The sequence below is a fragment of the Tamandua tetradactyla genome, chromosome 9 (assembly GCF_023851605.1).
Source record: "Tamandua tetradactyla isolate mTamTet1 chromosome 9, mTamTet1.pri, whole genome shotgun sequence".
Taxonomy (NCBI): Eukaryota; Metazoa; Chordata; class Mammalia; order Pilosa; family Myrmecophagidae; genus Tamandua; species Tamandua tetradactyla.
Window position 1 is genome coordinate 5,463,228 of NC_135335.1, and position 23,514 is coordinate 5,486,741.

Consider the following 23,514-nt stretch of genomic DNA (forward strand, 5'->3'; position numbering starts at 1 on the left):
AAAAACAAAAAAAACCCTATAGCTCAGATGCAGCTTCATTCAGTGTTTTAGCATGATTACTTTACAATTAGGTATTATTGTGCTGTCCATTTCTGAGTCTCTGTATCCAGTCCTGTTGCACAGTCTGTATCCCTTCCGCCCCAATTACCCATTATCTTACCCTGTTACTAACTCCTGCTGGACTCTGTTACCAATGACATATTTCAAGTTTATTCTCGAACGTCCGTTCACATCAGTGGGACCATACAGTATCTGTCCCTTAGTTTCCGGCTGGACTCACTCAGCATAATATTCTCTAGGTCCATCCATGTTATTACATGCTTCATAAGTTTATCTTGTCTTAAAGCTGCATAATATTCCATCGTATGTATATACCACAGTTTGTTTAGCCACTCGTCTGTTGATGGAGATTTCGGCTGTTTCCATCTCTTTGCAATTGTAAATAACGCTGCTATAAACATTGGTGTACAAATGTCTGTTTGTGTCTTTGCCTTTAAGTCCTTTCAGTAGATACCCAGCAATGGTATTGCTGGGTCATATGGCAATTCTATATTCAGTTTTTTGAGGAACCGCCAAACTGCCTTCCACAGTGGTTGCACCATTTGACATTCCCACCAACAGTGGATAAGTGTACCTCTTTCACCGCATCCTCTCCAGCACTTGTCATTTTCTGTTTTGTTGATAATGGCCATTCTGGTGGGGCAATATTCTTAAAAGCATTTTCTAAATGAGACCATACAATATTTGCTCTTTTGTTTCTGGCTCATTTTGCCTCACAAAACGTCCCACAGTTGCATGCCTCACAACTTTGTTCCTTTCTTAGCAGCACATATGTGTACACCCCCATTGACTGTTCTACTTCTCAGTCAGGGCATCCTTCAGCCCCCTCCATCCATCGGGCACCGTGTCTAATGCCCAAAGTCCACAGTCCATCAACACTCTCAATTTGAGACACTTGCATTGTTCCCAAGAGAAAAATCATCGATAAGCACACCCTCACTAAATAGAAAATCCAAACCTTCCCCTTAACTCTTGTCACTCTTGTCCCTTCCCCCATTATTTACCCCTGCTGTGGTACTGTTTATGTTTTCCTGTTAAACACAGCCCATAGCATGCAATAGCGGTTATCCCCCATGCCCCTATATTATATACCCTTTGTGCAAGATTCATATCTTTGAGGCAGTTCGTGCAAGAACTTATTTATATTTGTAATTTTAATCAGTGGGACACATGGGTCTATACAACCCCTTCCGATCATATTTACCTTCAGTCTGGTAGTATTACTTATAAACCCACTAATGAATTGCCTTCACTTCTATCTATTCCTGTACATGTAAGTTCAGTCTCGTTAGTTAACCGTTCACCCATCTCCAGCTTTTGTGTATCTCTAGGTCCCTTATATTCTGTATTATAAGCCTCTGTCTTTACCTTTACCGCGGTCATAGAAGCAAAATCATATAGTATCTATCCTTTTGTGTCTGGCTTATTTCTCTCAGCGTTATGTCCTCAAGGCTCATCCATCTTGTCTTGTGCTTCAGGACCTCGTTTTGTCTTACTGCTGCATCATAGTCCACCATATGTATACACCACAGTGTATACGTTTTGTTGACCCACTCATCTGTTGATGGGCCCTTGGATTGTTTCCATCTTTTGGTGATTGTGAACTATGCTGCTAGGAGCATTGGTGTGCAAATGTCTGTGTGTGTCACTGCTTTCAATTCTTCTGGGTATATATCAAGTAGCGGTATTGCTGGGTCACAGGGCATTTCGGTATTAAATTTTCTGAGGAACCGCCAAACTGTCTTCCATAGTGGCTGCACCATTATACGTTCCCACCAGCAGTGCATAAGTGTCCCAGTTTCTCCACATCCTCTCCAACATTTGTAGTTTCCTGTGTGTTTAATAGCAGCCATTCTTATAGGTGTGAGGTGGTATCTCACTGTAGTGTTGATCTGCATTTCCCTTATAGCTAATGAAACATCCCTTCATGTGCTTTTTAGCCATCTGCATTTGCTCTTCTACTCATATCTTTAGCCCATTTTATAATTGGATTGCTTGTTCTTTAGCTGTTGAGTTGTATGATTTCTTTATCTATACAGGATATCAATCTTTCATCCGATATGTGATTTGCAAATATTTTCTCCCACTGAGTTGGCATCTCTTCACCTTTTTGGCAAAGTCTTTTGAGGCACAAAAGCATTTGATTTTGAGAAGTTCCCGTTTATCTATTTCCCCTTTCATTGCTTGTGCTGTGGGTGTAAAATTTAGGAAGCTACCTCCTATTACTAGGTCTTGAAACTGTTTCCCTACATTTTCGTCTAGGAACTTTATGGTACTGATTCTTATATTTAGGTGTTTAATCCACTCTGAGTTACTTTTTGTATAGGGTGTAAGGTAAGGGTCCTCTTTCATTCTGTTGACTATTGATATCCAGTCCTCCCATGCTCATTTATTGAAGAGACTGCTCTGTCCCAGTTCATTAGATTTGGGGGCCTTATCAAAGATCAATTGTCCATAGATTTTGTGGTGTATCTCCACACTCTTGATTCAATTCCATTGGTCAACACATCTATTTTTGTGCCAGGAACAGGCTGTTTTGACCACAGTAGCTTTATAATAAGCTTTGAAATCAGAAGTGTTAATCATCCTACTTTGTTCTTCCTTTTGTAAGGATATTTTTGGCTATTCAAGGTCTCCTTCCCTTCCAAGTGAATTCAGTAACTAGCTTTTCCAAGTCTTCAAAGTAGGTTATTGGAATTTTAATTGGTACTGCATTGAATCCATAGGCCAACTTGGGTAGGATTGACATCTTACCTTCCTATCCATGAGCCCCTAGGGAGTCATTCCAACTTTTTAGTCCTCTTTGATTTCTTTTAGCAATGCTATATAGTTTTCCGTGTACAGATCTTTTACATCCCTAGTTAAGTTCATTCCTAGATACTTGAATCTTTTAGCTGCTGTTTTGAATGGAATTTTTTTCCTTAATTGACTACTCAGCTCATTGCTTGTGAGTAGAAATAAACATTGTTGATCATTGTACATTAATTTTATATCTTACCACCTTGCTGAATTTGTTTATTAGCTCAAGTAACTTTGTTGTAGATTTCTTAGGATTTTCCTAGTATTATGTCATCTGCAGATAACGAAAGTTTTACTTCTTCCTTTCCAGTTTGGATATCTTTAATTTATTTTCCTATCTGATTAGGATAGGACTAGCTAGAACTTCTAGTACATCGTTAAATAATGTGGTGACAGAGGTCATCCTTATCTCATTCCCAATCTTTAGGGGAAAAGCTTTCAGTCTCTCTCCATTGAGTACAATGCTGGCTATGGGTTTTTGTATGCCCTTTATCATATTGAAGAAGTTACTTTTGATTCCTACCTATTGAAGTGTTTTTATCAGAAAAGGATATTGAATTTTGTTGAGTGCCTTTTCAGCATCAATTGAGATGATCATGTGATTTTTCCCTTTCAATTTGTTAATGTGCTGTATTACATTAACTGATTTTCTTGTGTAGAACCCCCCTTGCATTCCTGGTATAAACCCTACTTGGTCAAATTGTATAATTCTTTTAACGTGTTGTTGGATTTGATTTGCTAGTACTGTGTTGAGAATTTTTGCATCTATGTTCACTAGGGAGATTGGCCTGTAGTTTTCCTTTCTTATAGCATTTTTACCTGGTTTTGGTATTAAAGTAATGTTAATTTCATAAAATGAGTTAGGTACATTCCTTTTGTGTTAGTTCTTTTTGGAATGTTTGCTAAAATTCCCCTGTGAAGCCATCTGGCCCTGGGCTTTTCTCTGTAGGAAGATTTCTGATGACTGATTGACTCTCTTTACTTGTGACTGGTTTGTTGAAAGCTTGTGTTTGTTCTCGAGTCATGTATTTCTAAAAATTTTCCAGTTCACCTAAGTCGTCTAGTTTGTTGGCATATCGTTTATTTGTATCCTTTTTTTTTTTTCAGTTTTGCTAGGGGTCCGTCAATTTTATTGATTTTCCCAAAGAACCAACTTTGGGTTTTATCGGTCTTTGTACTCTATTGTTCTCCCATTCATTTAACTCTGCTTTAATGTCTGCTGTTTCTCTCCTTCTATTTGTTTTAGGTTGGATTGCTGTTCTTTCTCTAATTCCTCCAGGTAAGCAGTTAAGTCCTCATTTTTTGCTCTTTCTTCTTTTTTAAAAATTTTGATCTCTCCCTCGCTTTTTTTTAACTTATTTTATTGTACAGTATAACACATATACAAAGCAAAGAAATAAAAAAGCAATAGTTTTCAAAGCACTCTTCAAAAAGTGGTTACAGGATAGAATCAAGAGTTTGTCATGGGCTATCATAGGATCCTCTCAGATTTTTCTTTCTAGCCCCTCCAGAATATAGGAGGCTAGAGGGCTTAAATACTTTTTCATCATCACAATTGACTTTTTTCCTTCTTTTTTTGTGAGCAATACCATATATACAAAAAAGCTATAAATTTCCAAGCACAGCACCACAATTAGTTGTAGAACATATTTCAGACTTTGACATGGGTTACAATTTCACAACTTTAGGCTTTTTACTTCTAACTGCTCAAAATACTGGAGACTAAAAGAGATATCAATTTAATGTTTCAGCATTGATCTTCATTTGTTAAGTCTCATCTTTTTTTTACAATATGAACATTCTTTTTTTTCTTTGTTTTTCCATCACACAGTTGTATATTCATCATCATGATCATTTCTTAGAATATTTGCATCAATTCAGAAAAAGAAATAAAAAGACAACAGAAAAAAAATTCATACATACCATACCCCTTACCCCTCCCTTTCATTGATCACTAGCATTTCAATCTACTAAATTTATTTTAACATTTGTTTCCCCTATTATTTATTTATTTTTAATCCATATGTTTTACTCATTTGTCCATAAGGTAGATAAAACAAGCATCAGACACAAGGTTTTCACAATCCCACAGTCACATTGTGAAAGCTGTATCATTATACAATCATCTTCAGGAAACATGGCTACTGGAACACAGGTCTACATTTTCAGGCAGTTCCCTCCAGCCTCTCTGTAATGCCTTAACTAAAAAGGTGATATCTATTTATTGCATAAAAATAACCTCTAGGATAACCTCTCAACTCCGAAATCTCTCAGCCATTGACACTTTATTTTGTCTAATTTCTCTCTTCCTCCTTTCGGTCAAGAAAGTTTTCTCAATCCCTTTGTGCTGAGTCCCAGCTCATTCTTGGATTTCTGTCCCACATTGCCAGGAAGGTCCACACCCCTGGAAGTCATGTCCCACATAGAGAGGGAAAGCGCATCTCCTTCACTTTTGAAGGACAATTTGGTGGGGTACAGAATTCTTGGCTGAAAGTCTTTCTCTTTCAAGGATCTTAAATATATCATACCACTGCCTCCTTGCCTCCATAGGGCCTGTTGAATAGTCCCAAGTCCGTCTTATGTGGTTTCCCTTCTATGTAGTAGAGCATTTTTATCTTGCCACTTTCAGGATTATCTGCTCGCTTCAATATTTGACAGACTGATTAGTATGTGTCTTAGGGTTGGTGTTTTTGGACTTATTCTATTTGTAGTTTGTTGGGCTTCTTTGATTTGCATATTTATGTAGTGGGAAGTTTCCTCCACTATAGCCTCATCTAATCTTCCAAGCCCTTTCTCTCCTTCTGGGACACCGGTGAGTCTTATATTTGTGTGCTTTGTTTTGTCCATCATTTCCCTGAGAGCCAATTCAAATTTTTCCATCTTTTTTGCTATTTGCTCTTCTTTGTGTTCAAAATCAGCTGTCTGGTCCTCCAGCTCACTTATTTTTTCTTCTGCCTCTTTAAATCTGTTGTTATGTGTCTCTAGTACATTTTTTATTTGGTTAACAGCATCTTTAATCTCGTTGATATCTCCTATTTTTCTATTTATTCTTTCAAATTATTCTTTATGCTTTTATAGTATCTTCTTGATCTCCTTTTTGTCATTAGCCAACCCATTAATTTTGTTTAATGGAGTTATATGAACATCTTTGATTAGTTGTTTCAAAGTCTGTGTCTCCTCTGGTGTTTTAAATTCATCATTAGACTGAGCTGTCTCTGCCTACATCTTCATATGCTTTGGGATTTTCTGTTGCCTCTGATGCATGTCAATATCTTCATAAGATTACTTTGGAAGTTGATTTCCCTCAGTAGTCTATAGCTTTGTATTTGAAGGATGGGTTGGGGCAGGAAGCTGGGCGTGGGGCAGAGCACAGCGGCACAGTTGTCAACTTGGCCAGGTGAAGGCACCTAGTTCTGTTGCTGTGGACATGAGCCAATGGTACATGAACCTCATCTGTTGCTGATTTACATCTGCAGTCAGCTAGGAGGCGTGCCTGCTGCAATGAATGACGTTCGACTTAATTGGCTGGTGCTTAAATGAGAGACGCAACATAGCACAGCCCAAGCAGCTCAGCATATCTCATCTCAGCACTTGCAGCTCAGCACAGGCTTTTGGAAATGCAGAAAGGAATCACCCCAGGGAAAGTTATTGGAACCCAGAGGCCTGGAGAGAAGGCCAGCAGAGATCGTCCTGTGCCTTCCCACCTAAGAAAGAACCTCAGGTGAAAGTTAGCTGCCTTTCTTCTGAAGAGCTAATGAAATAAATCCCCTTTTATTAAAAGCCAACCCATCTCTGGTGTGTTGCATTCTGGCAGCTAGCAAACTAGAACACAATCCAAAATCCCAAGGATAACATCTACAGCAAAATGAGGTGACAAGGTATCCACAATATATAAGCAGTTGGGGACAAATCACTAACAGTTACAAAATCCATGTGGTTTCAGCATCTGTAAGAGAAGAGGAGGGAAGGCAATGGGGCTCTATTGGCCCTGAGAATTCTAGACCTCCCCCCAAAATCACCAAAAAGTACTTACTGGAAAGCATGGTGGTATAATCAGAGAGCTGAAGTCAGAATCGGGAGGGAGCGCGAAGGCTTCCATTTGCAGGCGAGAGCAAAGAGTCAGCCGCGATGTCCAATGGTGCTGGAGCAATCTGGGCTCCATGGATCCATGGAATTAACCAGTTGAATGCCCTTCCAAAAGAAAGCCCTCAGTGAGGAAATGCTGGAGGCTAAATCCCAACTGACCAGGACAGAAGCAATCAGAAGAAAGGAAAACAGGTCCAAGTAAAAGAGGGAGTGCTGAGCAGAAGAGACATATTTCAGAAGGCATGAAGCCATGTGAATGGTCGCTGATCAAAAGTAACAAAAGAGGGAGCTCCTCGGAGAACTGTGAAATTAGGAAGGCTATTCTGGTGTACCTTTCCTTCCCAAATATTCATACAAACTCATTTCATTGAGGAAGAAAAATGGGCAACAGAAAAGAACTGTGGTCAAAACTTCTATGAAGCTACTGTCCACAAAAGAGAAAATAAGGGGCAGGATGACAACCCCACACAGCCAATAAAGACATATAAACTAGATATGCTCTCAAACAGATAAAAGTGATAACTTCAATATTTCCATAAGCTGTTTGAAATGTTAAGAAACTATGAAATCATAGCATAAATCATAATTAGAAAAACTCAGAAATGAGAAGCAGGTGGAAAAAAGGAAAGATCTGAAAAGAGATGAAACAACTCAGAAAATATTTACAATGAAAAAGAAAACTGAGGAATTATTAAAACTAGAAAGAAGATAAGGGCAAATAAGTGCTACAAATAATCCTATAAGAGAAATAGACCATGGCAATCAGGAAAACTTAAAAATCAAAAAGGAATGTTGAGACCCAGAGGTTTCGGGGGGAAATGATAGATATGAAAATAGATAAATAAGATAAACTAGAAGTCAACAGAACCTAGAAGAGAAAGTTGAGGACTTTGCCACATGATGGGAAAACCAAGGAACTCCAAGGATCAGCCAGCCTCAGCGGGCCAGGGTGTGCAGGGAGAAAGCATTGCCCTGCTGATACCTTGATTTGGGTCCTCTCTGAGCCTCAAAACAATGAGCCGATAAGTCCCCAGTGTTTAAACCAACCATTATATGGTATTGGTTTTAGCCTTCAGGAAACTAGGACACCACCCTACCAGGGGCCTTTCAACCTTCTGGTCCTTTGTCACAGCCTAACTCTCAGGGGTTTTGATCATCTTGCAATGCCACAGGACAGCAAGCCGTCCACTCTATTGACAACGTGGTGCAGATTGGACTTGATGAGTAAGAAGTAGTCAATACCCTAGAAATCTTGGTAAGAGGATTGGAAATGAACCCCACAAAATTCAGGGGTCTCTCATCTCAATGAGATTGCTAGAGGTTCCGTGATCTGGGCTTATGGGATTTCCACCCCTCACCCCCCAAAGTGAAGGACAAGGTGTTGTACCTGGCCTGTTCTACTTCCAAGAAAGAAGCACAATGTCTAGTGGGCCTGTTTCGATTTTGGATGCAACATGCACCTCATTTTTAGTGTGCTCTTCCAGCTGTGATTTCCTGAGTGACTGATAAGGCTGCCAGTTTTGAATAGAGCTTAGAAGAAGAGAAGACTCTGTGATACCTCCAGGCTGCAATGCAAGCTGCTCTATTACTTGGACCACGTGGCCCAACAGATCCAGTTATTCTGAAAGTGTCTGGGGCAAGTAGGGATTCTTTAGGAAGCATTTGACAAAGCCCTGTAGGCATTTCATAGCCTAGGCCAATAGGATTTTGGTGCAAAGTCATGTCCTTTTCTGAAGATAACTACCTTCTTTTGGAAAAACAACTGATTGGCTACTGGGTGCTAGTAGAGTTGAAATGCTTGACCATGAGTCATAAAGTTACCATATGATCTGAGCTGCCCACCCAAAACTAGGTGTTAACTAACCCTGCAAGTCATAAAGTTACAGGTGTACTAGAGCATTCCATTATCCGGTGGAAGTAGGAGATAGGCTTGAACAGGTCCTGAAGGTACAAAGTTGTACGAGCAAATAACTCAGATTCCCATGGCATTCCTTTTACTGCAGTAGCTCCTCTCCCCCGGTCCAAATAAATGACCTCATGAGGAGTTTTTTACAATCAGTTGTCTGAGGAAGAGAAACCTCAGGCCCGTTTTAGCCATATCTCTGCCTAATATACTGGCATCACCTTAGAGTAGAGAGCTGGAGTTCTACGGCTGCAAGAAGGGGAGATCCTAAAGGGTCTGGGGGCAGAATTTCAAAGAGTTAATACCTGGTTGTTCATTTTACTTGGGAGAAGAGATGGTCAGAGATGAGGTATGCAGGGAGACGCTAGTGTCCCATGTAAATGCTCACCCAAGGACAACCCCACAATAGAGGCTCTCGGTAATCAGATGAACCAGATGGCCCAGCCTGGGCTTCCCCAGCCACCCTGTCTGCTGCCAGCTGCAAAGGCCAACACTGACCTCCTGGGGGAGCAGCTGGCACCTGGTGGCACGTTGATTTCTTTGGATCACTTCCATTCTGGAAGAAGCAGCCGTTTGTTTTTCCTGGAATAGCTACTCTTTCTGCATATAGATACGCCTTCCCTGTCCACGATGCTTCTACCAAAACCACCATCCACAGATCTACCAAAACTTGTGTATCATCATCATCTTCCCATAATCTCGCTTCCAACCAAGAACTCTGTTGTCCACAAAGAAAAGGCAGCCATAGACTTATTCCCACGGAATTCTCTGTCTTACTGTATTCCCCATCATCGTGAGTAGACGTTTCAGGACAGAGAAGTGGCCTTTGGATGGCGGGGTGCTACAGCATGTACAGTCTGCTCCAGGTCAGTGACCACCAAACCAACAGGCAAAGAAGGAAGTTGTGCTGGCCAGATGATGGGTGCTGAATCTAAGAGGAAGCTGGGTTCTTCCCACGCCATGGGGACCCATCTACGTGCCTGGGATCCACCAGAGCCTCTGAGGCTCTCCTTAGGACGCTCATGTCCTGTGGTGAAAAGTTCCCCACGGGAAACAGCAGCCCCAGACATGCAGGTCCAGGGTGGCACAAGCCCTATGGGAATGAAGGTGTGAATCCACCCACCAGGCAGAGAGCAAGGACAGGCTGAGGTGGGTGCTGAGGGCAAAGGGAATACAGAACGGGTAGAGGGAATGGGTGGCTAGAACTGCAGAAACAAGGACTGTGGTAGTTGTGTGTGTGTTCTTCCTATACATTTGTGTATCTTAACCAACACTTTTTCTTTTTCCCTTCTCCCATGCCTATTCTAGCTAATATCAAGCGACATAATAATGTCAACCCTTCATCTAGTATTTGAGCTCTAAGATACTCATGGAGTGTGACCCAGAGGAGGAATGAATGAAACCCAGAGATGGATAACTTGACAAATGGGACTTTGTAGCTCCTTTTTTAGAGGGAGGATTAGTGAATCTTTGGTTGTACGAGGCGCAGTTAGGTTCAATGTTAGGTGGAAGATATGACTGTGTTCTTCATTCAAAAGTTAAGTATTATTAAAAGGGAGTGTGTGCATGCCAAAATCGTCAAGGGATGTGTGGTGTGGATTGAATTGTGTTCCCCGGTTTGGACGTGTCCTTGCTTTTGGCCCGCATTCTGATGGGAGGGGACCCATTGTAAACAGAATATCTTCAAGATGTTACTCCAGTTAAGGTGTGGTCCCAATGACTCTTCCAAGGTCTGACATATCTACAGTTCTCTCCCCAAGACCAACACCAGTTTGGTGTGCTCAGCAATTAGTTGACTGAAGATAAGAACGAACGGATAAATGAAGGAATGGTCCCTCCCCTACAGGCCAGAAGGAGAAGACAGGCTTCTATGGAGAAGGTGCATCTCCCATCATAGAATGGCCCCACTGGGCTGGAGGAAGGGAGCTGGGGAGGAGGATGGGGCCACCCCAACCCCTGTCAGGAAAGCCAGCTACAGAGAACTTTTTATCCCAAGGGTTGAAACCACAGGACCTTAGAAGTTAACCCTAGGTGAAACAGACCATGTACAGGTTTGCCTGGTCTCTAGAAGACTCTTAGCCATTTAAGATTTGAGTCTAGCAGAAGAGAGAGGGGCCTGGACCACAGAACCAACTTTTCACCATAAAAAAGAATGAAGCTCTGACACAGACTACGACATGGATGAATACTGAAGACATCGTGCTAAGTAAAAGAAGCCAGTCACAAAGGCCACATATTGTATGATTCCATTCGTATAAACTAACCAGAACAGGCAAATTCATGGAGACAGACAGTTGATTGGTGGTTGCCAGGGGCTGGGGGATGTCACGGGTGGAATAAGGACTGACTGTTATTGGGTTCAGGGTTTCTTTGGGGGATGACAAAAATGTTCTGTAATTAGATTTTGGTTCCACAACTGCAAATAAAGTAAAAGTCACTGCATTGTAAACTTTAAATGAGTGAATTGTATGATATGGGAGTTATAGCTCAACAGAGCTTTTAAAAAGAAAGAATGAAGAAAAAAAGAAACAACCTATCAGAGCTGGAGTGGAAGTTGGGGGGGGAGGGGAACATAACTATCATCAAATTCCATCATTCCCTTTCCTTGATAGAATTGCAAAACCAATGCTCAGTTTCCCTGATGGGGCTCTGGTGCTCTTCTCCTCCCGTCTTGAGGCCTCCACACACAGGCACTGGGGCTGGAGAGCTGAGGAGGTCCTAGTCTCTGAGCTAGTCCCCCTGGGTGGGTCCCCAGATACACAGAGACACCCCCTTGGCCCTCCATTTCCTCACTTCCAGACTCTAGGTGCCCTGCAGGCAGGGATCCTATCTGAGTCATTCACTGATGAATCCCCAGTGGGGAGCACCCCAGCAGGGGCTCAGTCAACATGTGTTGGGTGTATCTGTAGAGCTGGGACGCTGCCGGGATGAAATGATCCAGTCCACGCAGGCCCTGCTCACAGGAGTGGTGGGTGGCAGCTCTAGTTATTGTTGACAATGTCGTTGTCATCGTCACTGTACCTATTACCTGGGCAGATGGGGACAAATGGCAGCAGAGAGGTGAGAACAAGACAAGAGGGGTGGGGTGTTGGGCTTGGCGGCCTCGTGCACTTCCCAGGACTGCCTTATAGTGTGCTCCCACACCCACACCCACCCTTTTGTCCCAATGCTGCCTTCTGGGCCTCCCCCCTACAGCTGGGCAGTACCCTTCCCTGTGCCCAATTTTCTGCTTATCAGTTCCACTTTCACATCCTCAGGGAAGCCACCCTCACCTCCAGCCATGTGTGCATCTTTGGTCTGCACCTGTGTGGCTCACCGCTGGACTCCTGTCTTCCTTGTTTATTGGTGCTGGTGCCCAGGAGATGCTCTGTAGTACCTGCAGTGGGTGAGGCAGGCATCGGAGCTCTTTGCCTCCCTGCTGGCTACTGGGGTTGCTGGGGGCTGGCCCACACGCACCCCATCATCCAAGGAGCAGCAGAGCAGTCTATGGACCATGGCAGCCCTGCCAGGGACTAGCCTCCTGCCCCCAGGAGCCCCCCACAGAAGACACCTGGGGCTGCACCCTTGGGAGGAGCCACGGCAAGGTGTAGGACCACAGAGCTCATCCGTGAGGCCCGGGGCAGGGGACAATTAAAAATAAAAATTGAATTCATGTCTCCAAGGAGTGGAGGGCACCTGATGGCAGGTGTTCAAACAGCGAGGACAGAATAGGAGAGTCAAAGGGCAGGGGCCGTGTCTCAGTCCCCACTGCATCCAGGGCTGGGCTGATCTCCCAAGACTGAGTCCTAACCTTGTTGAGTGATTGAATGAACGAATGAATGAATGATGTCAGTCCCTCACCTTGAGCATTTTCGGGGTGAACAAAGAGATTTTCTACCCAGTATCTGGCCCCTTCCTCACTGCATCTCCAAGAGTCATTCCTCTCCCCGTGTGATGGATGAGGGAACCAAGGGCCAGACAGACCAGGAAGGGACTTGTGCTGGCCGGCCAGGTGGGGAGCCTGCGGGGAGGACCACGTGCCCGCCAGGGCTCTCTCCAGCCCACCCATCTCCCTGGGTGGGGAACACAGGGCGGCCCAGGAGGCTGCCTCAGCAAACTCAGGCTACTAATGATTTCCTCATTTACAAGCACCACTCACTTATTTTGAAAGAAATAAGTTTCCATACTAAATAAGGTGGCAGACATCAGAGGCACTGCCCATTTCACACAATTCCTTTTAAGTGTCCCAACACAATTACACTTAGGACAGGCCTGGACTCCGCCTCCCCCCAGCCCCCCACCTCTCCCGGGCCTCCACATGATATAAACAAGCAGCCCCAGCTGGGCCCCAGCTGTCCACCCAGCGAGGGGTGGGGGGGAGGCGTGGCCATCCCCCCTTGCCCGCTGCCCGCCCCCGCCTCTCTCCAGGCCACCAGATCCCGGAGCCCTCCCTCTCCCCCCTCCACCCCTCCCACCGCAGCTCGGAAGCCTGCAGGGGCGGGGAGGGAACAGCAGGCCTCCTCCGCGGCCAGGAGACCCGGAGCTCCCAGGCAGGTGCAGGGGAATCTTGTATTTCTGGGCTCCATTCAAGACTCCCACTGAGGCATCCCCCCCCACCCCACCTCCAGCTCGGGCCCCACTTGCCCCTGCAAGGAAAGCACTGTTGGGAATCCCCTCAGGCTCCCCCAACCCATGAGAAAGTTGGTCCAGGGTGGGAGGGGGCTCCTCTGGGCGGGACCGCACCCCCGTCCAGGCCTCAGCTCAGAGCTCTGGACACTGAGCCTTCCAGGACCCAGGCGGGCCGCGCTGTGGGGCTGGCTGGCTCCTCTCCCGCTCCGCCGCGCACGCACCAGACCCACAGCCCGCCACGCAGCCCGCCGCGCAGCCCGCCACCCCACGGCTCCCGGCCCCAGCCAGCGCTGGGATTTTCCACTGGCGCCATCTGATTGTGATTAGGGCTGGAGAAAAGGGGATGCCTGGTTCCATAAACCCCCCGGCAGATTCCAGGGTGAGAAGAGGATAGTGGGGTGACACCTGGAGGTCAGTTGCCCGTTTCTCTAGGGTGTCCCCACCCCACCCCAGCCTCAAAGCCCCCACCCTGCTATCTGCCCAGGTATCAGCCGCTCAGTAAACTGTTTAAAAGTTGGGGGAACAGGGCGGGCCGCGGTGGCTCAGCGGGCAAAGTGCTTGCCTGCTATGCCGGAGGACCTCGGTTCGATTCCCGGCCCCAGCCCATGTAACAAAAACGGAGAAACAGAATACAATAAAAAAAAACAAGAAAAAAAAAAAAAAAAAAAAAAAGTTGGGGGAACAGCCCCTCCTTGGCCTGCATGCCCCAGAGCCCACTGGGAGCAGTTCCAAGGCCCAGGGCAAGCGGGCAGCCCCACGCTCCCTCTCCTAGGCAGCCCAGCCGAGCCGCCGTGGGATGCGAGGGAGATTTAACAGCTGGACTCGGGCCACAGTGCTCAGGCCAACGTGACGTCACCAGGCAGAGGGATGAGTCCCCAGTGGGGCTCTGGGGGGGGCTCGTGAGCAGGACATTCCATCCTGAAGCCTCATCCCTGCTCGGCCCCTCCTCCTCCTCCCCCTTCCCCCCTCCCCCGCCGGGCCTGGAATTGGGTTTGGGGTGGGTTCTGCTTTGAAAGCCATCTCCTCCGGCAGGCGAGGGCTCGGCCTCCAGCTCTGAGCTCGTGTTTCCCGAGGCCCCGGGCAGTGCTCCCTCCAGCCCGCTGCTCACGGGTGGGGCTCACCCACAGGAGGCCTCCGGGGATCGGGGGACAGCCACAGGTAACTGCATGGGGTCCCCCGGAGGGGGTTCAGGGGACCCAGGCTGCAAGGCGAAGGCCAGACAGAGAAGGAACAGGAGGTGGGCACCTTTGGACGGGCAGCTCCCCAAGAGCCGGGGTCCCCAAGAGCCCAAGGGCTGTCCCCAGCTGGAGGGGCTCCTCCGCCGCTCCTGAGCTCCAGGTTTCCCGGGACGGTCGGGGAACTCTGAGAGACCCCCCACCCCCACCCCCCAGTGTTAGGCCCTGACACTCGGCCAGTCTCTGTCTCCCCTGCTGGCCTCTCCCCCAGCCCCCAGCTGTGTCCAACGTCCAGCTGTCCTCCTGAGTGTCCAGCTGTCCCCCTGAGATGGAGGTTCCCCCTCCATCCTTCCCCCACGCTCGTCAAGCGTCCAGCCATGCTTTCTCTGGAAGCGCTGGGAGGGAACACCCAGTGGGCAGTGAACCAGGCTCAGAGAGAGGGGCTCCCAAGCTCTCACCCACTTGGCTCCCCGACTTCCATCGGACCCCAGCTCCAGGCAGCTGTGGAACCCAGCCCCAGGGTGGGTGCAGAGGGGTGAGCCCCGGCAGCCCCAGGGAGCCGGGCGGCTGGGGTTCCACCTCCTCCCCAGCCTGATGTGGCTGTCGACGTTGGATGGAGGCCATTTGAGAGATGTTCTGGAACGTCTCACTTCACCCAACAAGAGTGCACACGGGATCTCAGGAGCCTAGAGCAAGAAGCTCAGCTACCTCCTACGTCAGGGGTGGGGAGGGGTGACAGGCGTCCCACGGATGGCCAGGCCAGGGGACAAGGAGAGGGGCTGGGAAGGTGGGTGGCAGCCCCCCTTGAAGGACCGGAGTCTGGAAGTTTCCAGCTGGCTCTCCTCGAGGGCAGTCTTACCTGGCCTGCAGAGAGGGGCCCTGGGGGTCTGGGTTACCTGGGGATGGGGGCGGGGGTGAAGGGGGGTGAGGAGGCAGACAGGTAATCTGGAGCCTGTCCTGGGGCTGACGCTTGGAGGGCGGGGCGGGAGTGAGCTGAGCTGGCAGCGTGTTTGCCCTGGGTTAGTGGAAGCCAGTTCCAGTCCCTGGCCCTCCCCATTCACACCCACTTACGTGTCACACTCTTGCACGCTCACACATGCATCACACACAGCACACACATGGCTTTTAACATGGCCCATCTGGGCCCCACTTGGCTCCAGATTCCACAGTCCTTGAGAGAAATCACTTTTCAGAGAGTCCTTGGCAGGACAAGGGGGAGAGGCACTGACACCCAGACACCCACGGTAGCATTCCCCGCCCCCATCCCCAGAGGGGAGCTCAGAGCCCCCTCTACATGCCCACCCACCCCACCCCCGCCCGTTCTCAGGAAGCTGCTGTGAAGTTGGGATCTGGAGTCCTAGCCAGGCGGAGGTGAAAGACCAGGCTCTCCTGAGTCCAGACATCTTGGGGACAGAGCCTGGGTTCCTGGGGGTGGCATGTGTCATGCGCCGAAAGGGCCACCAAGAAGAGCAGGGGCAAAGGGTGAGGCGCAGGCACGGGGTGGTGGGGTGGTGGGGGTGGCCCAGGAAGGATGGCGGTGAGGGGGGTAGAAAGGGATTCCCGGCAGCGGGGGGGGGGGGGGGGGGGGGAAGCTTGGGCGAGCCTCAGACACGCGTGGGGCCGGTCTGCCGCGATGTCAAGTTCGTGCGTGTGAGCGCGGCTGTGCATGGGGGCAAGGCCACGCGCCTCGTGCCGCCCGCAACCCGCAAGCACGCAACTGCACACCCGTCGCGGACCCACTGCTCACTCCCCGCGCTCGAGGGCACCCGTGCACCCGCCCGCCCGGCACACTCGCCCCGGTAGGCGGAGGCGCCGGGCGCGCGATCCAACTGCACCCCGCCCAGGGGGCGCACGGGGCGGGCCCGGAAAGGGGGCGCGGGGGAGCGAGGCCGTCGGAAGGGCCCCCCGCGTGTCCGCTGCCCCTCGGGCGGCACTGGGGCCTCCAGATCCCGGAGGCCAAGAGTTAAAGCGGGGGCGCGCAGCGAGCGGGACCGCCACCCTCTCCGCCAATGACGGGCGCCGCCGCGGGCCGCGGGGGAAGGCGGGCTGCGCGGGGCGGGCGGGGCGTGGGGCGGACCCACTGCGCGCCGAGGAAGGAATTTCGGGGGAGTTGCGCGGAGCGGGTGGCCCAGCGCTCCCCACAGTGGGAGGCGGGGCCCGGGCGGCGTGGGGCGCGGGCTGTGCCCCCGCCAGGCCCCCTCTTCGCACACAGCCGTGGTTTCCCCACCTGCGCGCTGGGGAGGCAGAGGTGCTTGTCTCCGGGGTGCGGGTTTAGGGGGTGGAAGTCAGTTTGAGACGCCCCTTCCCCCGGCCTGAGGGTGACCTCCTGTTGCCCTCCTGTGGCCCTCCTGTTGCCCTCCGGCCTCCAGCCTTGACCCCTCCTCTGCTGCCCCTCTGATCTTGGCCACGCACAAATCTGGTCCCCTGCAAAGCTGGTGGCCTCGCCTCCCTGGGCCTCTGTGCCAGCATCAAAGGAGAAGAATTTCACCTGTGCGGCAGGTGATGAAGGACAAATGGGGTGCCCAGCTGTCACTCCCTGGGGTTCTGCCCTGGGGCTGAAGGTGGGGAAAAGGATGCTGTGGAGATTACTGGTAACTGGCCTTGCAAGCACCTGTAAGGGGCAGGCCAGCCCTCTGCCTGTTACAAACACAAGACCCACCTCAAAGTGCTCCTCCTCCAGGAAGCCTCCCCTGCCAAAAGCAATCTCCCCTTACCCCCTCCCCCTTTGGGCACAGAGAACTGGGAACCCCTGTCGTACCCTGCACCAGGCACAAAGGAGGGGCTTGAGAGATGCGTGTGGGTACATAAAAATGTATCTCCAGGGTGCGCGGGTGGTTCGGTGGTAGAATGCTCACCTTCCATGCAAGAGACCGGGTTTGATTCTTGGACCATGCACCAAAAAAACGTCGAGCCCAGGTGTGACCAGTGTTTGGGGGAAGAAAAGGAGCTCCTTCCTCAGGGAACTGCCGTGGGGGTCACAGTAACAGCGAGGATCTAAATTAGGGCGCTCACAGGCAGGAGGGAACAATATAGGTGCCGAGGGATCGGCTCCCCCAGGGCAGTCCTCACACCTCCCCCAAAGTGCTCTGGTTGCTTATCAGGATGAAACCCAGGGGACCCGAGTCCCAGATGAGGAGTGGCTGCTTCTTTCCCAGAGTGCTTGGAGCCTAGGGCCAGGGGTCTGGAGGGTTGGCAGGGGCTTCAGGGGGAGGTGTGGGTGGCGGAGAACACTGCTGCCATGGTGTGACCCTCTCTCCCCGCTTTTCCCAGGTGGGTGTGCAAACCTGTGTGCTGTGCACGGAGGCGTGAGACAACTCGGGACCTACCAGGCCTGGAGATGGTGGAAAACTGCTCCTGGGAGGCCCATGCCACCAACAGAAACAAGGCAAGTTCACAGCGAGGGACTCCGGGGTCCCAGGTCTGCCAGGAGGAATGCAGGAGGGAGGAGCGGACCCAGGCCAGCGTCTCACGCCACCTGCCCCGCCTCCAGGCCACACCCTCTGGCTGTGGCCCGTCCGTGGGCCACAGGGTCCCTGCCGGGCTCTGTGTCCCTCTGATCCCCAGGGTCATCATCAGGAAGGCCAGCAGAGGGGACCGGATACCCTCAAAGTCCCTTCTGGTGCCCACCTTGAAAGGTCTGGTGTCATCTCTTCCCTGCAGAGATGGGCAATCAGCGATTTCCCATGGCCAGGCCCTGCCCGGCTCGGGGATGCTGGCTGCAAAGCGGCCCTGACGCCATGCATGCCCGCCCTGCCCAGTGCCAGGGTCCATCAGCCTCGGAGTTACTGCCCATCTGCAGGCACTGGCCCCGGCTGACCCACCGCCTTCTGTCCTCCTCACCCCTGGCTCTTACTGCTCTGAGCCCCTTCGAAACTCAGTCTCCTTCTAGATCCTGGCCAAGCACCCTCGAGTTGGAAGGGTCCTGTGAATTTACCTGGTCCATCCTCTTTTCCATGTGGGGAAACTGAGGCCCGCACCAGCAGAATAACTTACCTGGATAAGCCCATTGGTCTGGGGCAGAGCTGGACTTCTGCCTGGGGCTCTGGATTCCCAGTCCCGGGGCTTCCCCGCCATGCCCCGCGGCTCTGTCCCTCCTCCCCAGAGGGACCACTGTGAAATGGCAGCCATGGGAAGCGGAGAATCGGAGCTAGTAGGGGAGAGTCTCCAGAAATCCCCAGAGAAGAGGCCGGGCTCCAGAGCAGGCATTTCATAAGGCGGTATGTGGCTGGGGATGGCAGGTTCCCACCCAGTGAGTCACCCAGCCCTCTGCTCGGGCTCCAGGGAAGGGATTGCGGGCTTTTTCCAGGCTGCAGGAGGCACCAGGGGATCTGACCTCGTCCGGACCGGCCCAGTCCCCTCCTGCACCTGGACCAGTCCCCACCCTCCGGGCTTGGAGAACACGGGCGTGTCAGGCACGGGGCCTGGTTCCCCAGTGGAGAGGAGCGCCGGGCCTGGAGGAGTCAGAGTCACCCATGGGAAGGGAAAAGCACAGGGCGAGTTAAGAGGTGGAATCTGGGGATGAAGAAACAGAGGCGACAATTCAGTAGGTGGATTTAGGGGTGATGGGTGGTCAGTAGTCTCCCTCAAAGCTTGGCCAGCACCCTCTCGCCCCTGCTTGCACATTCCTTTGACCAGAGCCAGGCCAGAGGGTCCCCCCCCCCGCCACTTGGTTATCAGATGGCAAGTCCAGAGAGAGCAGCCTTCCCGGTGGCCCAGTGCACCCTGCCTCGGGGACCTTCCTGATTATTTTGCTGAAAAGTCACAGGTGGCGGGTGTGGGTGCCCAGCCTTAGGTGGCGGCAGGGGCCGGAGGACGGGTTGGGGCAGGAGGGAAGGAGTGCTGGGATGATCCGTGTGGCCTGCCGGGTATGGGAAGGGGGCCAGAGCTCGGGACAGCCTTTGCTGCTTGGAATGGGAGGTCAAAAATGACAGCCTGAGAACCGAATCCAGCCTGCTGATGTGTTGTGTTTGGCCCGCAGGGTGTTTTTTCAATGTTCACATTGTTTTTTAAAAAAAATGAGGGTATTTCACAATTCAATCCAGAGTTCTGGCTGCCAGGGGCAGTTATCCGCTGTTCCACTCCCCCCACCCCCAGTCTCCCCTGGCACCCCCTGCTAGTGCCCACTCTGCCTAGGACGAGGGTCCTCTGGCCAGCCTTGTCCCCACCCCCACCCCCTGCAATTTCTCCCTCCCCGTCTCATCTCCTAGTGTGGGTGCGTGAAGGGACACAAGTGGCATGTGGCTGGCTGCACCTTCCACCAGATCAGCAGTCAAGCTATGGAAGCGCTTCTGGACACTTGATAAGTGGCCATTGCCCCCAGCCTCGCCCCCATGCCAGGGACCCCTGGACTTTCCCACCATCCAGAAACTCCCAGCACCTGCTCCAGCTACAGCGGGGGGGTTGCTAGTGTGTTTGTCTGTCAATGCACCCGTGACTTTTAAGTTTTTAAAAATATTTTCATGTTTTAGTTTGAAAAACTGCAAATGTACAAGAAATTTGCAGAAATAGCTCATTCACACCCATATGCCCCCTCCCCTCCATTCAGGAAGTGTTAGCCTTTTGCCATGTGCTTTCTCTCTCTCTTTCTCTTTATATAGGTAGATGTTTTTTCCTGAGCTGAACAAAAGAAATGGCAGATGCCCGGTCCATTTACCCCAAATAGCTGATGTCTTGTAAGAACGGGGCATGCTTAGGCAAAGCACAGTGCAAATGACCTTATTCAGAAATGTTGACATTTGTGCAATCCCTTTATCTATATACAGTCCATACTCACATTTCCCCGGTATCGTCCTTTTTAGCCCTCATTTCAAGCCAGTACATAATCTAGGATTTCAGAGTGGTGTGTTTGGGTCATGTTGCTTTTAATCTCCTTCAACCTGGAAAGGCTGTCTAGTTTTTCTTTTTCTTTCATGACCTGGACGTTTAGACCAGTTTCTATTCAGGCTGGTGGGGCAGTCTATGCCCTAGCAGTTACTGAATATTTCTGCCGCCTGTTTTACTTTGTAAAAACTGCTGGAATGCAATATACCAGAAATGGAATGGCTTTTTACAAGGGGCATTTATTAAGTTGCATGTTTACCATTCTAAGGCCATAGAAATGTCCGAATTAAGGCATCCAGAGAAGGTTACCTTAACTCAAAAGAAAGGATCAATGAAGGGTGGGGTTTTTCTCTCAACTGGAAAGGTACATGGCCACGTCTGCTAGCTTTCTCTCCAGGTTTCTTGTTTCCTGAAGCTCCCCTAGGAGCGTTTCTTTCTTCGTCTCCAAAGGTCTCTGGCTGTGTGGGCACTAGTGGCTCTAAAGCTTTTTCCAAAATGATTCCCTCTTAAAGGGCTCCAGTAAGCAGCCCTACCTTGAGTGGGTGGAGACACATCTCCATGGAAACCATCTCATCAGAAGTTACCATCCACAGTTGGGTGGGTCACATTGCCATGGAAACAATCAAAAAACTCCCACCCAGAAATACTGAAATAGGATTTTCCAGGGTATGGGACAGTTTCAGACCCCTGCAGCCTTTCCCTTCTGTTCTGTGCTCTAGGCTCTGGGACACACTGATGGTCACAGTTGGGTGAAGTTGGGGGCGTGAGGTCAGCAGAGGCCAATTAGCTTCTCCAGAGCCAGGGGATCCTAGAGATACCCCTCCTTACGCCGCCACCAAGCCCCAGGGCCGTCCTCCCCACTCCCCGGAGCCCCGCCTCACCAGCCTGTGTCCCCTGCGCACCTGCACAGGTGTGCCCCGGCGCGGGCGAGGCCCTGGAGCTGTACAGCCGCGGCTTCCTGACCATGGAGCAGATCAGCACGCTGCCACCGCCGGCCATCGTCAACTACCTCTTCCTGCTCCTGTGCCTGTGCGGCCTGGTGGGCAACGGGCTGGTCCTCTGGCTTTTCGGCTTCTGCATCAAGCGGACCCCGTTCTCCGTCTACTTCCTGCACCTGGCGGGCGCCGACGTGGGCTACCTGTCCAGCAAGGCGGTGCTGTCCGCCCTGAGCACTGGGGCCTTCCTGGGCGCCCCGGCCGCCTACCTGCGCGCCGTGTGCAGGCTCGCGGGGCTGTGCACGTTTGTGGCCGGCGTGAGCCTCCTGCCCGCGGTCAGCACAGAGCGCTGCCTGGCCGTCCTGCTGCCCTCCTGGTACTGGCGCCGGCGGCCCAAGCGCCTGTCGGCCGTGGCGTGCACCCTGCTGTGGGCGCTGGCGCTGCTGGTCACGGGCACGCACCGCTACTTCTGCGGCGCCCCGGGGCGCGCGGGCTGCAGGCGGATGGACGCGGCGCTGGGCGCCCTCCTCTTCCTCGCGCTCTGCCCGCTCATGGTGCTGCCCTGCCTGGCGCTCGTGCTGCGGGTGGAGTGCCGGAGCCGGCGGCGCCAGCGCTCGGCCAAGCTCACCCACGTGGTGCTGGCCGTGGTGGCCGTGTTCCTCGTGTCCTCCATCTACCTGGGCATCGACTGGTTCCTCTTCTGGGGCTTCCACATCCCGGCGCCCTTCCCCGAATATGTCACCGACCTGTGCATCTGCATCAACAGCGGCGCCAAGCCGGTTGTCTACTTCCTGGCCGGGAGGGACAAGTCGCAGCGGCTGTGGGAGCCCCTCCGGGTGGTCTTCCAGCGAGCGCTGCGGGACGGGGCCGAGCTGGGGGAGGCGGGCGGCGGCACGGCCAACACGGTGGCCGTGGAGATGCAGTGTCCCCCCGGGAACGCGGCCTGAGAGGCTGGCGCTGCAGGGGACGCGGGGCCCCCGGGGCCGGGGCGGGGGTGGGGGATGGCGGGGGAGGGGTGGGCTGGCGGCCCCCGGGACTCTTGGCTGCCGGACCGGTGCCGGCGGGAGGAGAAAGGCGGACGGCACCTGCGAGCACACCCCCGGTCGCTGGCCTCCTTCGGGGACCATTGTCCAGAAGTTACCCCCACGTGGAGGGGCTCCTCTGTGCCCCAGGCCAGGCGATCAAAGGGAGGAGCTGGGGCCACGCAGCCCCGTCCACCTCTGCCCCCTTCACACGGCCCTCCTTGGAGGTGGCACAGCCGGCACCGGCCCCCCTCGTCGGACCTGGGGTTCGGTGCCCCCCATCCGGCAGTATGAGTGAGCAAAGCCAGCCAGATGGTGCCAAGTTGGGAGAAGGTTATGCCAACCTGCCTTGTTGCCTCATCTTGTTGCAAACAACCTCTCTGCCCCCGTCCCTAATCCTTGGGTGACTCTAATGGGGGCTTCTGGCCACGGCAAGCAGCTGGAAGCAGGAGGGACCTTCAGCTCCCTGGCTGGGTGACCCCTCTTCTGACTCCGTGCGGGCCAGAGGAGTCTGGCTGGGACAGTGACCGCCTGGTCCACGGCGCTCCATGGACCCTCCAGGCAGCTCCTCAGTGGCGCTTCTGGGCTCTGACCCCCCCCCCAAGTGTGGGCACCAGCTCCACCCTGGCCACCCTTGGGGATGGGCACTGAGGCGCCCACCACAAGCACAGCCAAAGGGCTTTTTATAAAAGACAGTAAGATGTATATCAATAAACATTTTATACCTTGTGACGAGGACGGCTTCATGCCTCCGTCTTCTCTGTGGTCTCTGTTTCCCACAGTTGGGGTGTCCCGATGGCCACTGCAGTGTCAGGACGGCCAGCATTTGCAGCCCAGCAGCCCCGGGGCATCTGCTGTTTGTCCCCAGCTGCTCTGCCACCTCCTCCGGCAGGGCCGCCCACCCCTGTGCCAGGGGAGCCGTGATCAGCATTCCTATGCTCTGTTGGTTCATGCCAGAGCCCTTTTGCACCCACCCAGGGCCCCTCTTCTCCTGAGTACCCCCTCCCGTGCCAGGCTGCACCTGGCAGCCCCTGCCTCCTGAAACAGCGTTGTTGCGTCTCCACCGTCAGCAATGCCCATCCCTGCCCTGAGCTCCCTGCGGCAGG

The 23,514-nt window shown here is 51.8% G+C and overlaps 1 protein-coding gene and 1 long non-coding RNA gene across 3 annotated transcripts; one reads left to right on the forward strand and one right to left on the reverse strand.

Moving 5' to 3' along the window:
- Positions 1–5,611: 5,611 nt before the first annotated feature.
- On the reverse strand, positions 5,612–15,304 carry LOC143646495 (uncharacterized). Of its 2 annotated transcripts, XR_013157487.1 has the most exons (4): positions 15,090–15,304; positions 12,121–12,224; positions 6,893–7,050; positions 5,612–6,805 (listed from the first exon to the last, which is right to left on the reverse strand). It is a non-coding gene; the product is annotated as an uncharacterized LOC143646495 (long non-coding RNA). The 2 variants fall into 2 exon arrangements; XR_013157488.1 differs by lacking the exons at positions 5,612–6,805; positions 6,893–7,050 and adding an exon at positions 11,083–11,876.
- Positions 14,457–22,380, forward strand: MRGPRF (MAS related GPR family member F). Its single transcript, XM_077115439.1, has 3 exons — positions 14,457–14,614; positions 17,902–18,016; positions 21,362–22,380. The coding sequence occupies exons 2-3, from the start codon at positions 17,969–17,971 to the stop codon at positions 22,331–22,333; spliced, it is 1,020 nt and encodes a 339-aa protein (XP_076971554.1). The 5' UTR covers positions 14,457–14,614; positions 17,902–17,968; the 3' UTR covers positions 22,334–22,380.
- Positions 22,381–23,514: the final 1,134 nt, after the last annotated feature.

Bases quoted from the DNA above. Each gene is read 5' to 3' on its own strand.
- MRGPRF (XM_077115439.1), top strand. From the start codon at position 17,969: ATGGTGGAAAACTGCTCCTGGGAGGCCCATGCCACCAACAGAAACAAG. The intron at 18,017-21,361 runs GCAAGTTCACAG...GCACCTGCACAG, and splicing joins ATGCCACCAACAGAAACAAG to GTGTGCCCCGGCGCGGGCGA.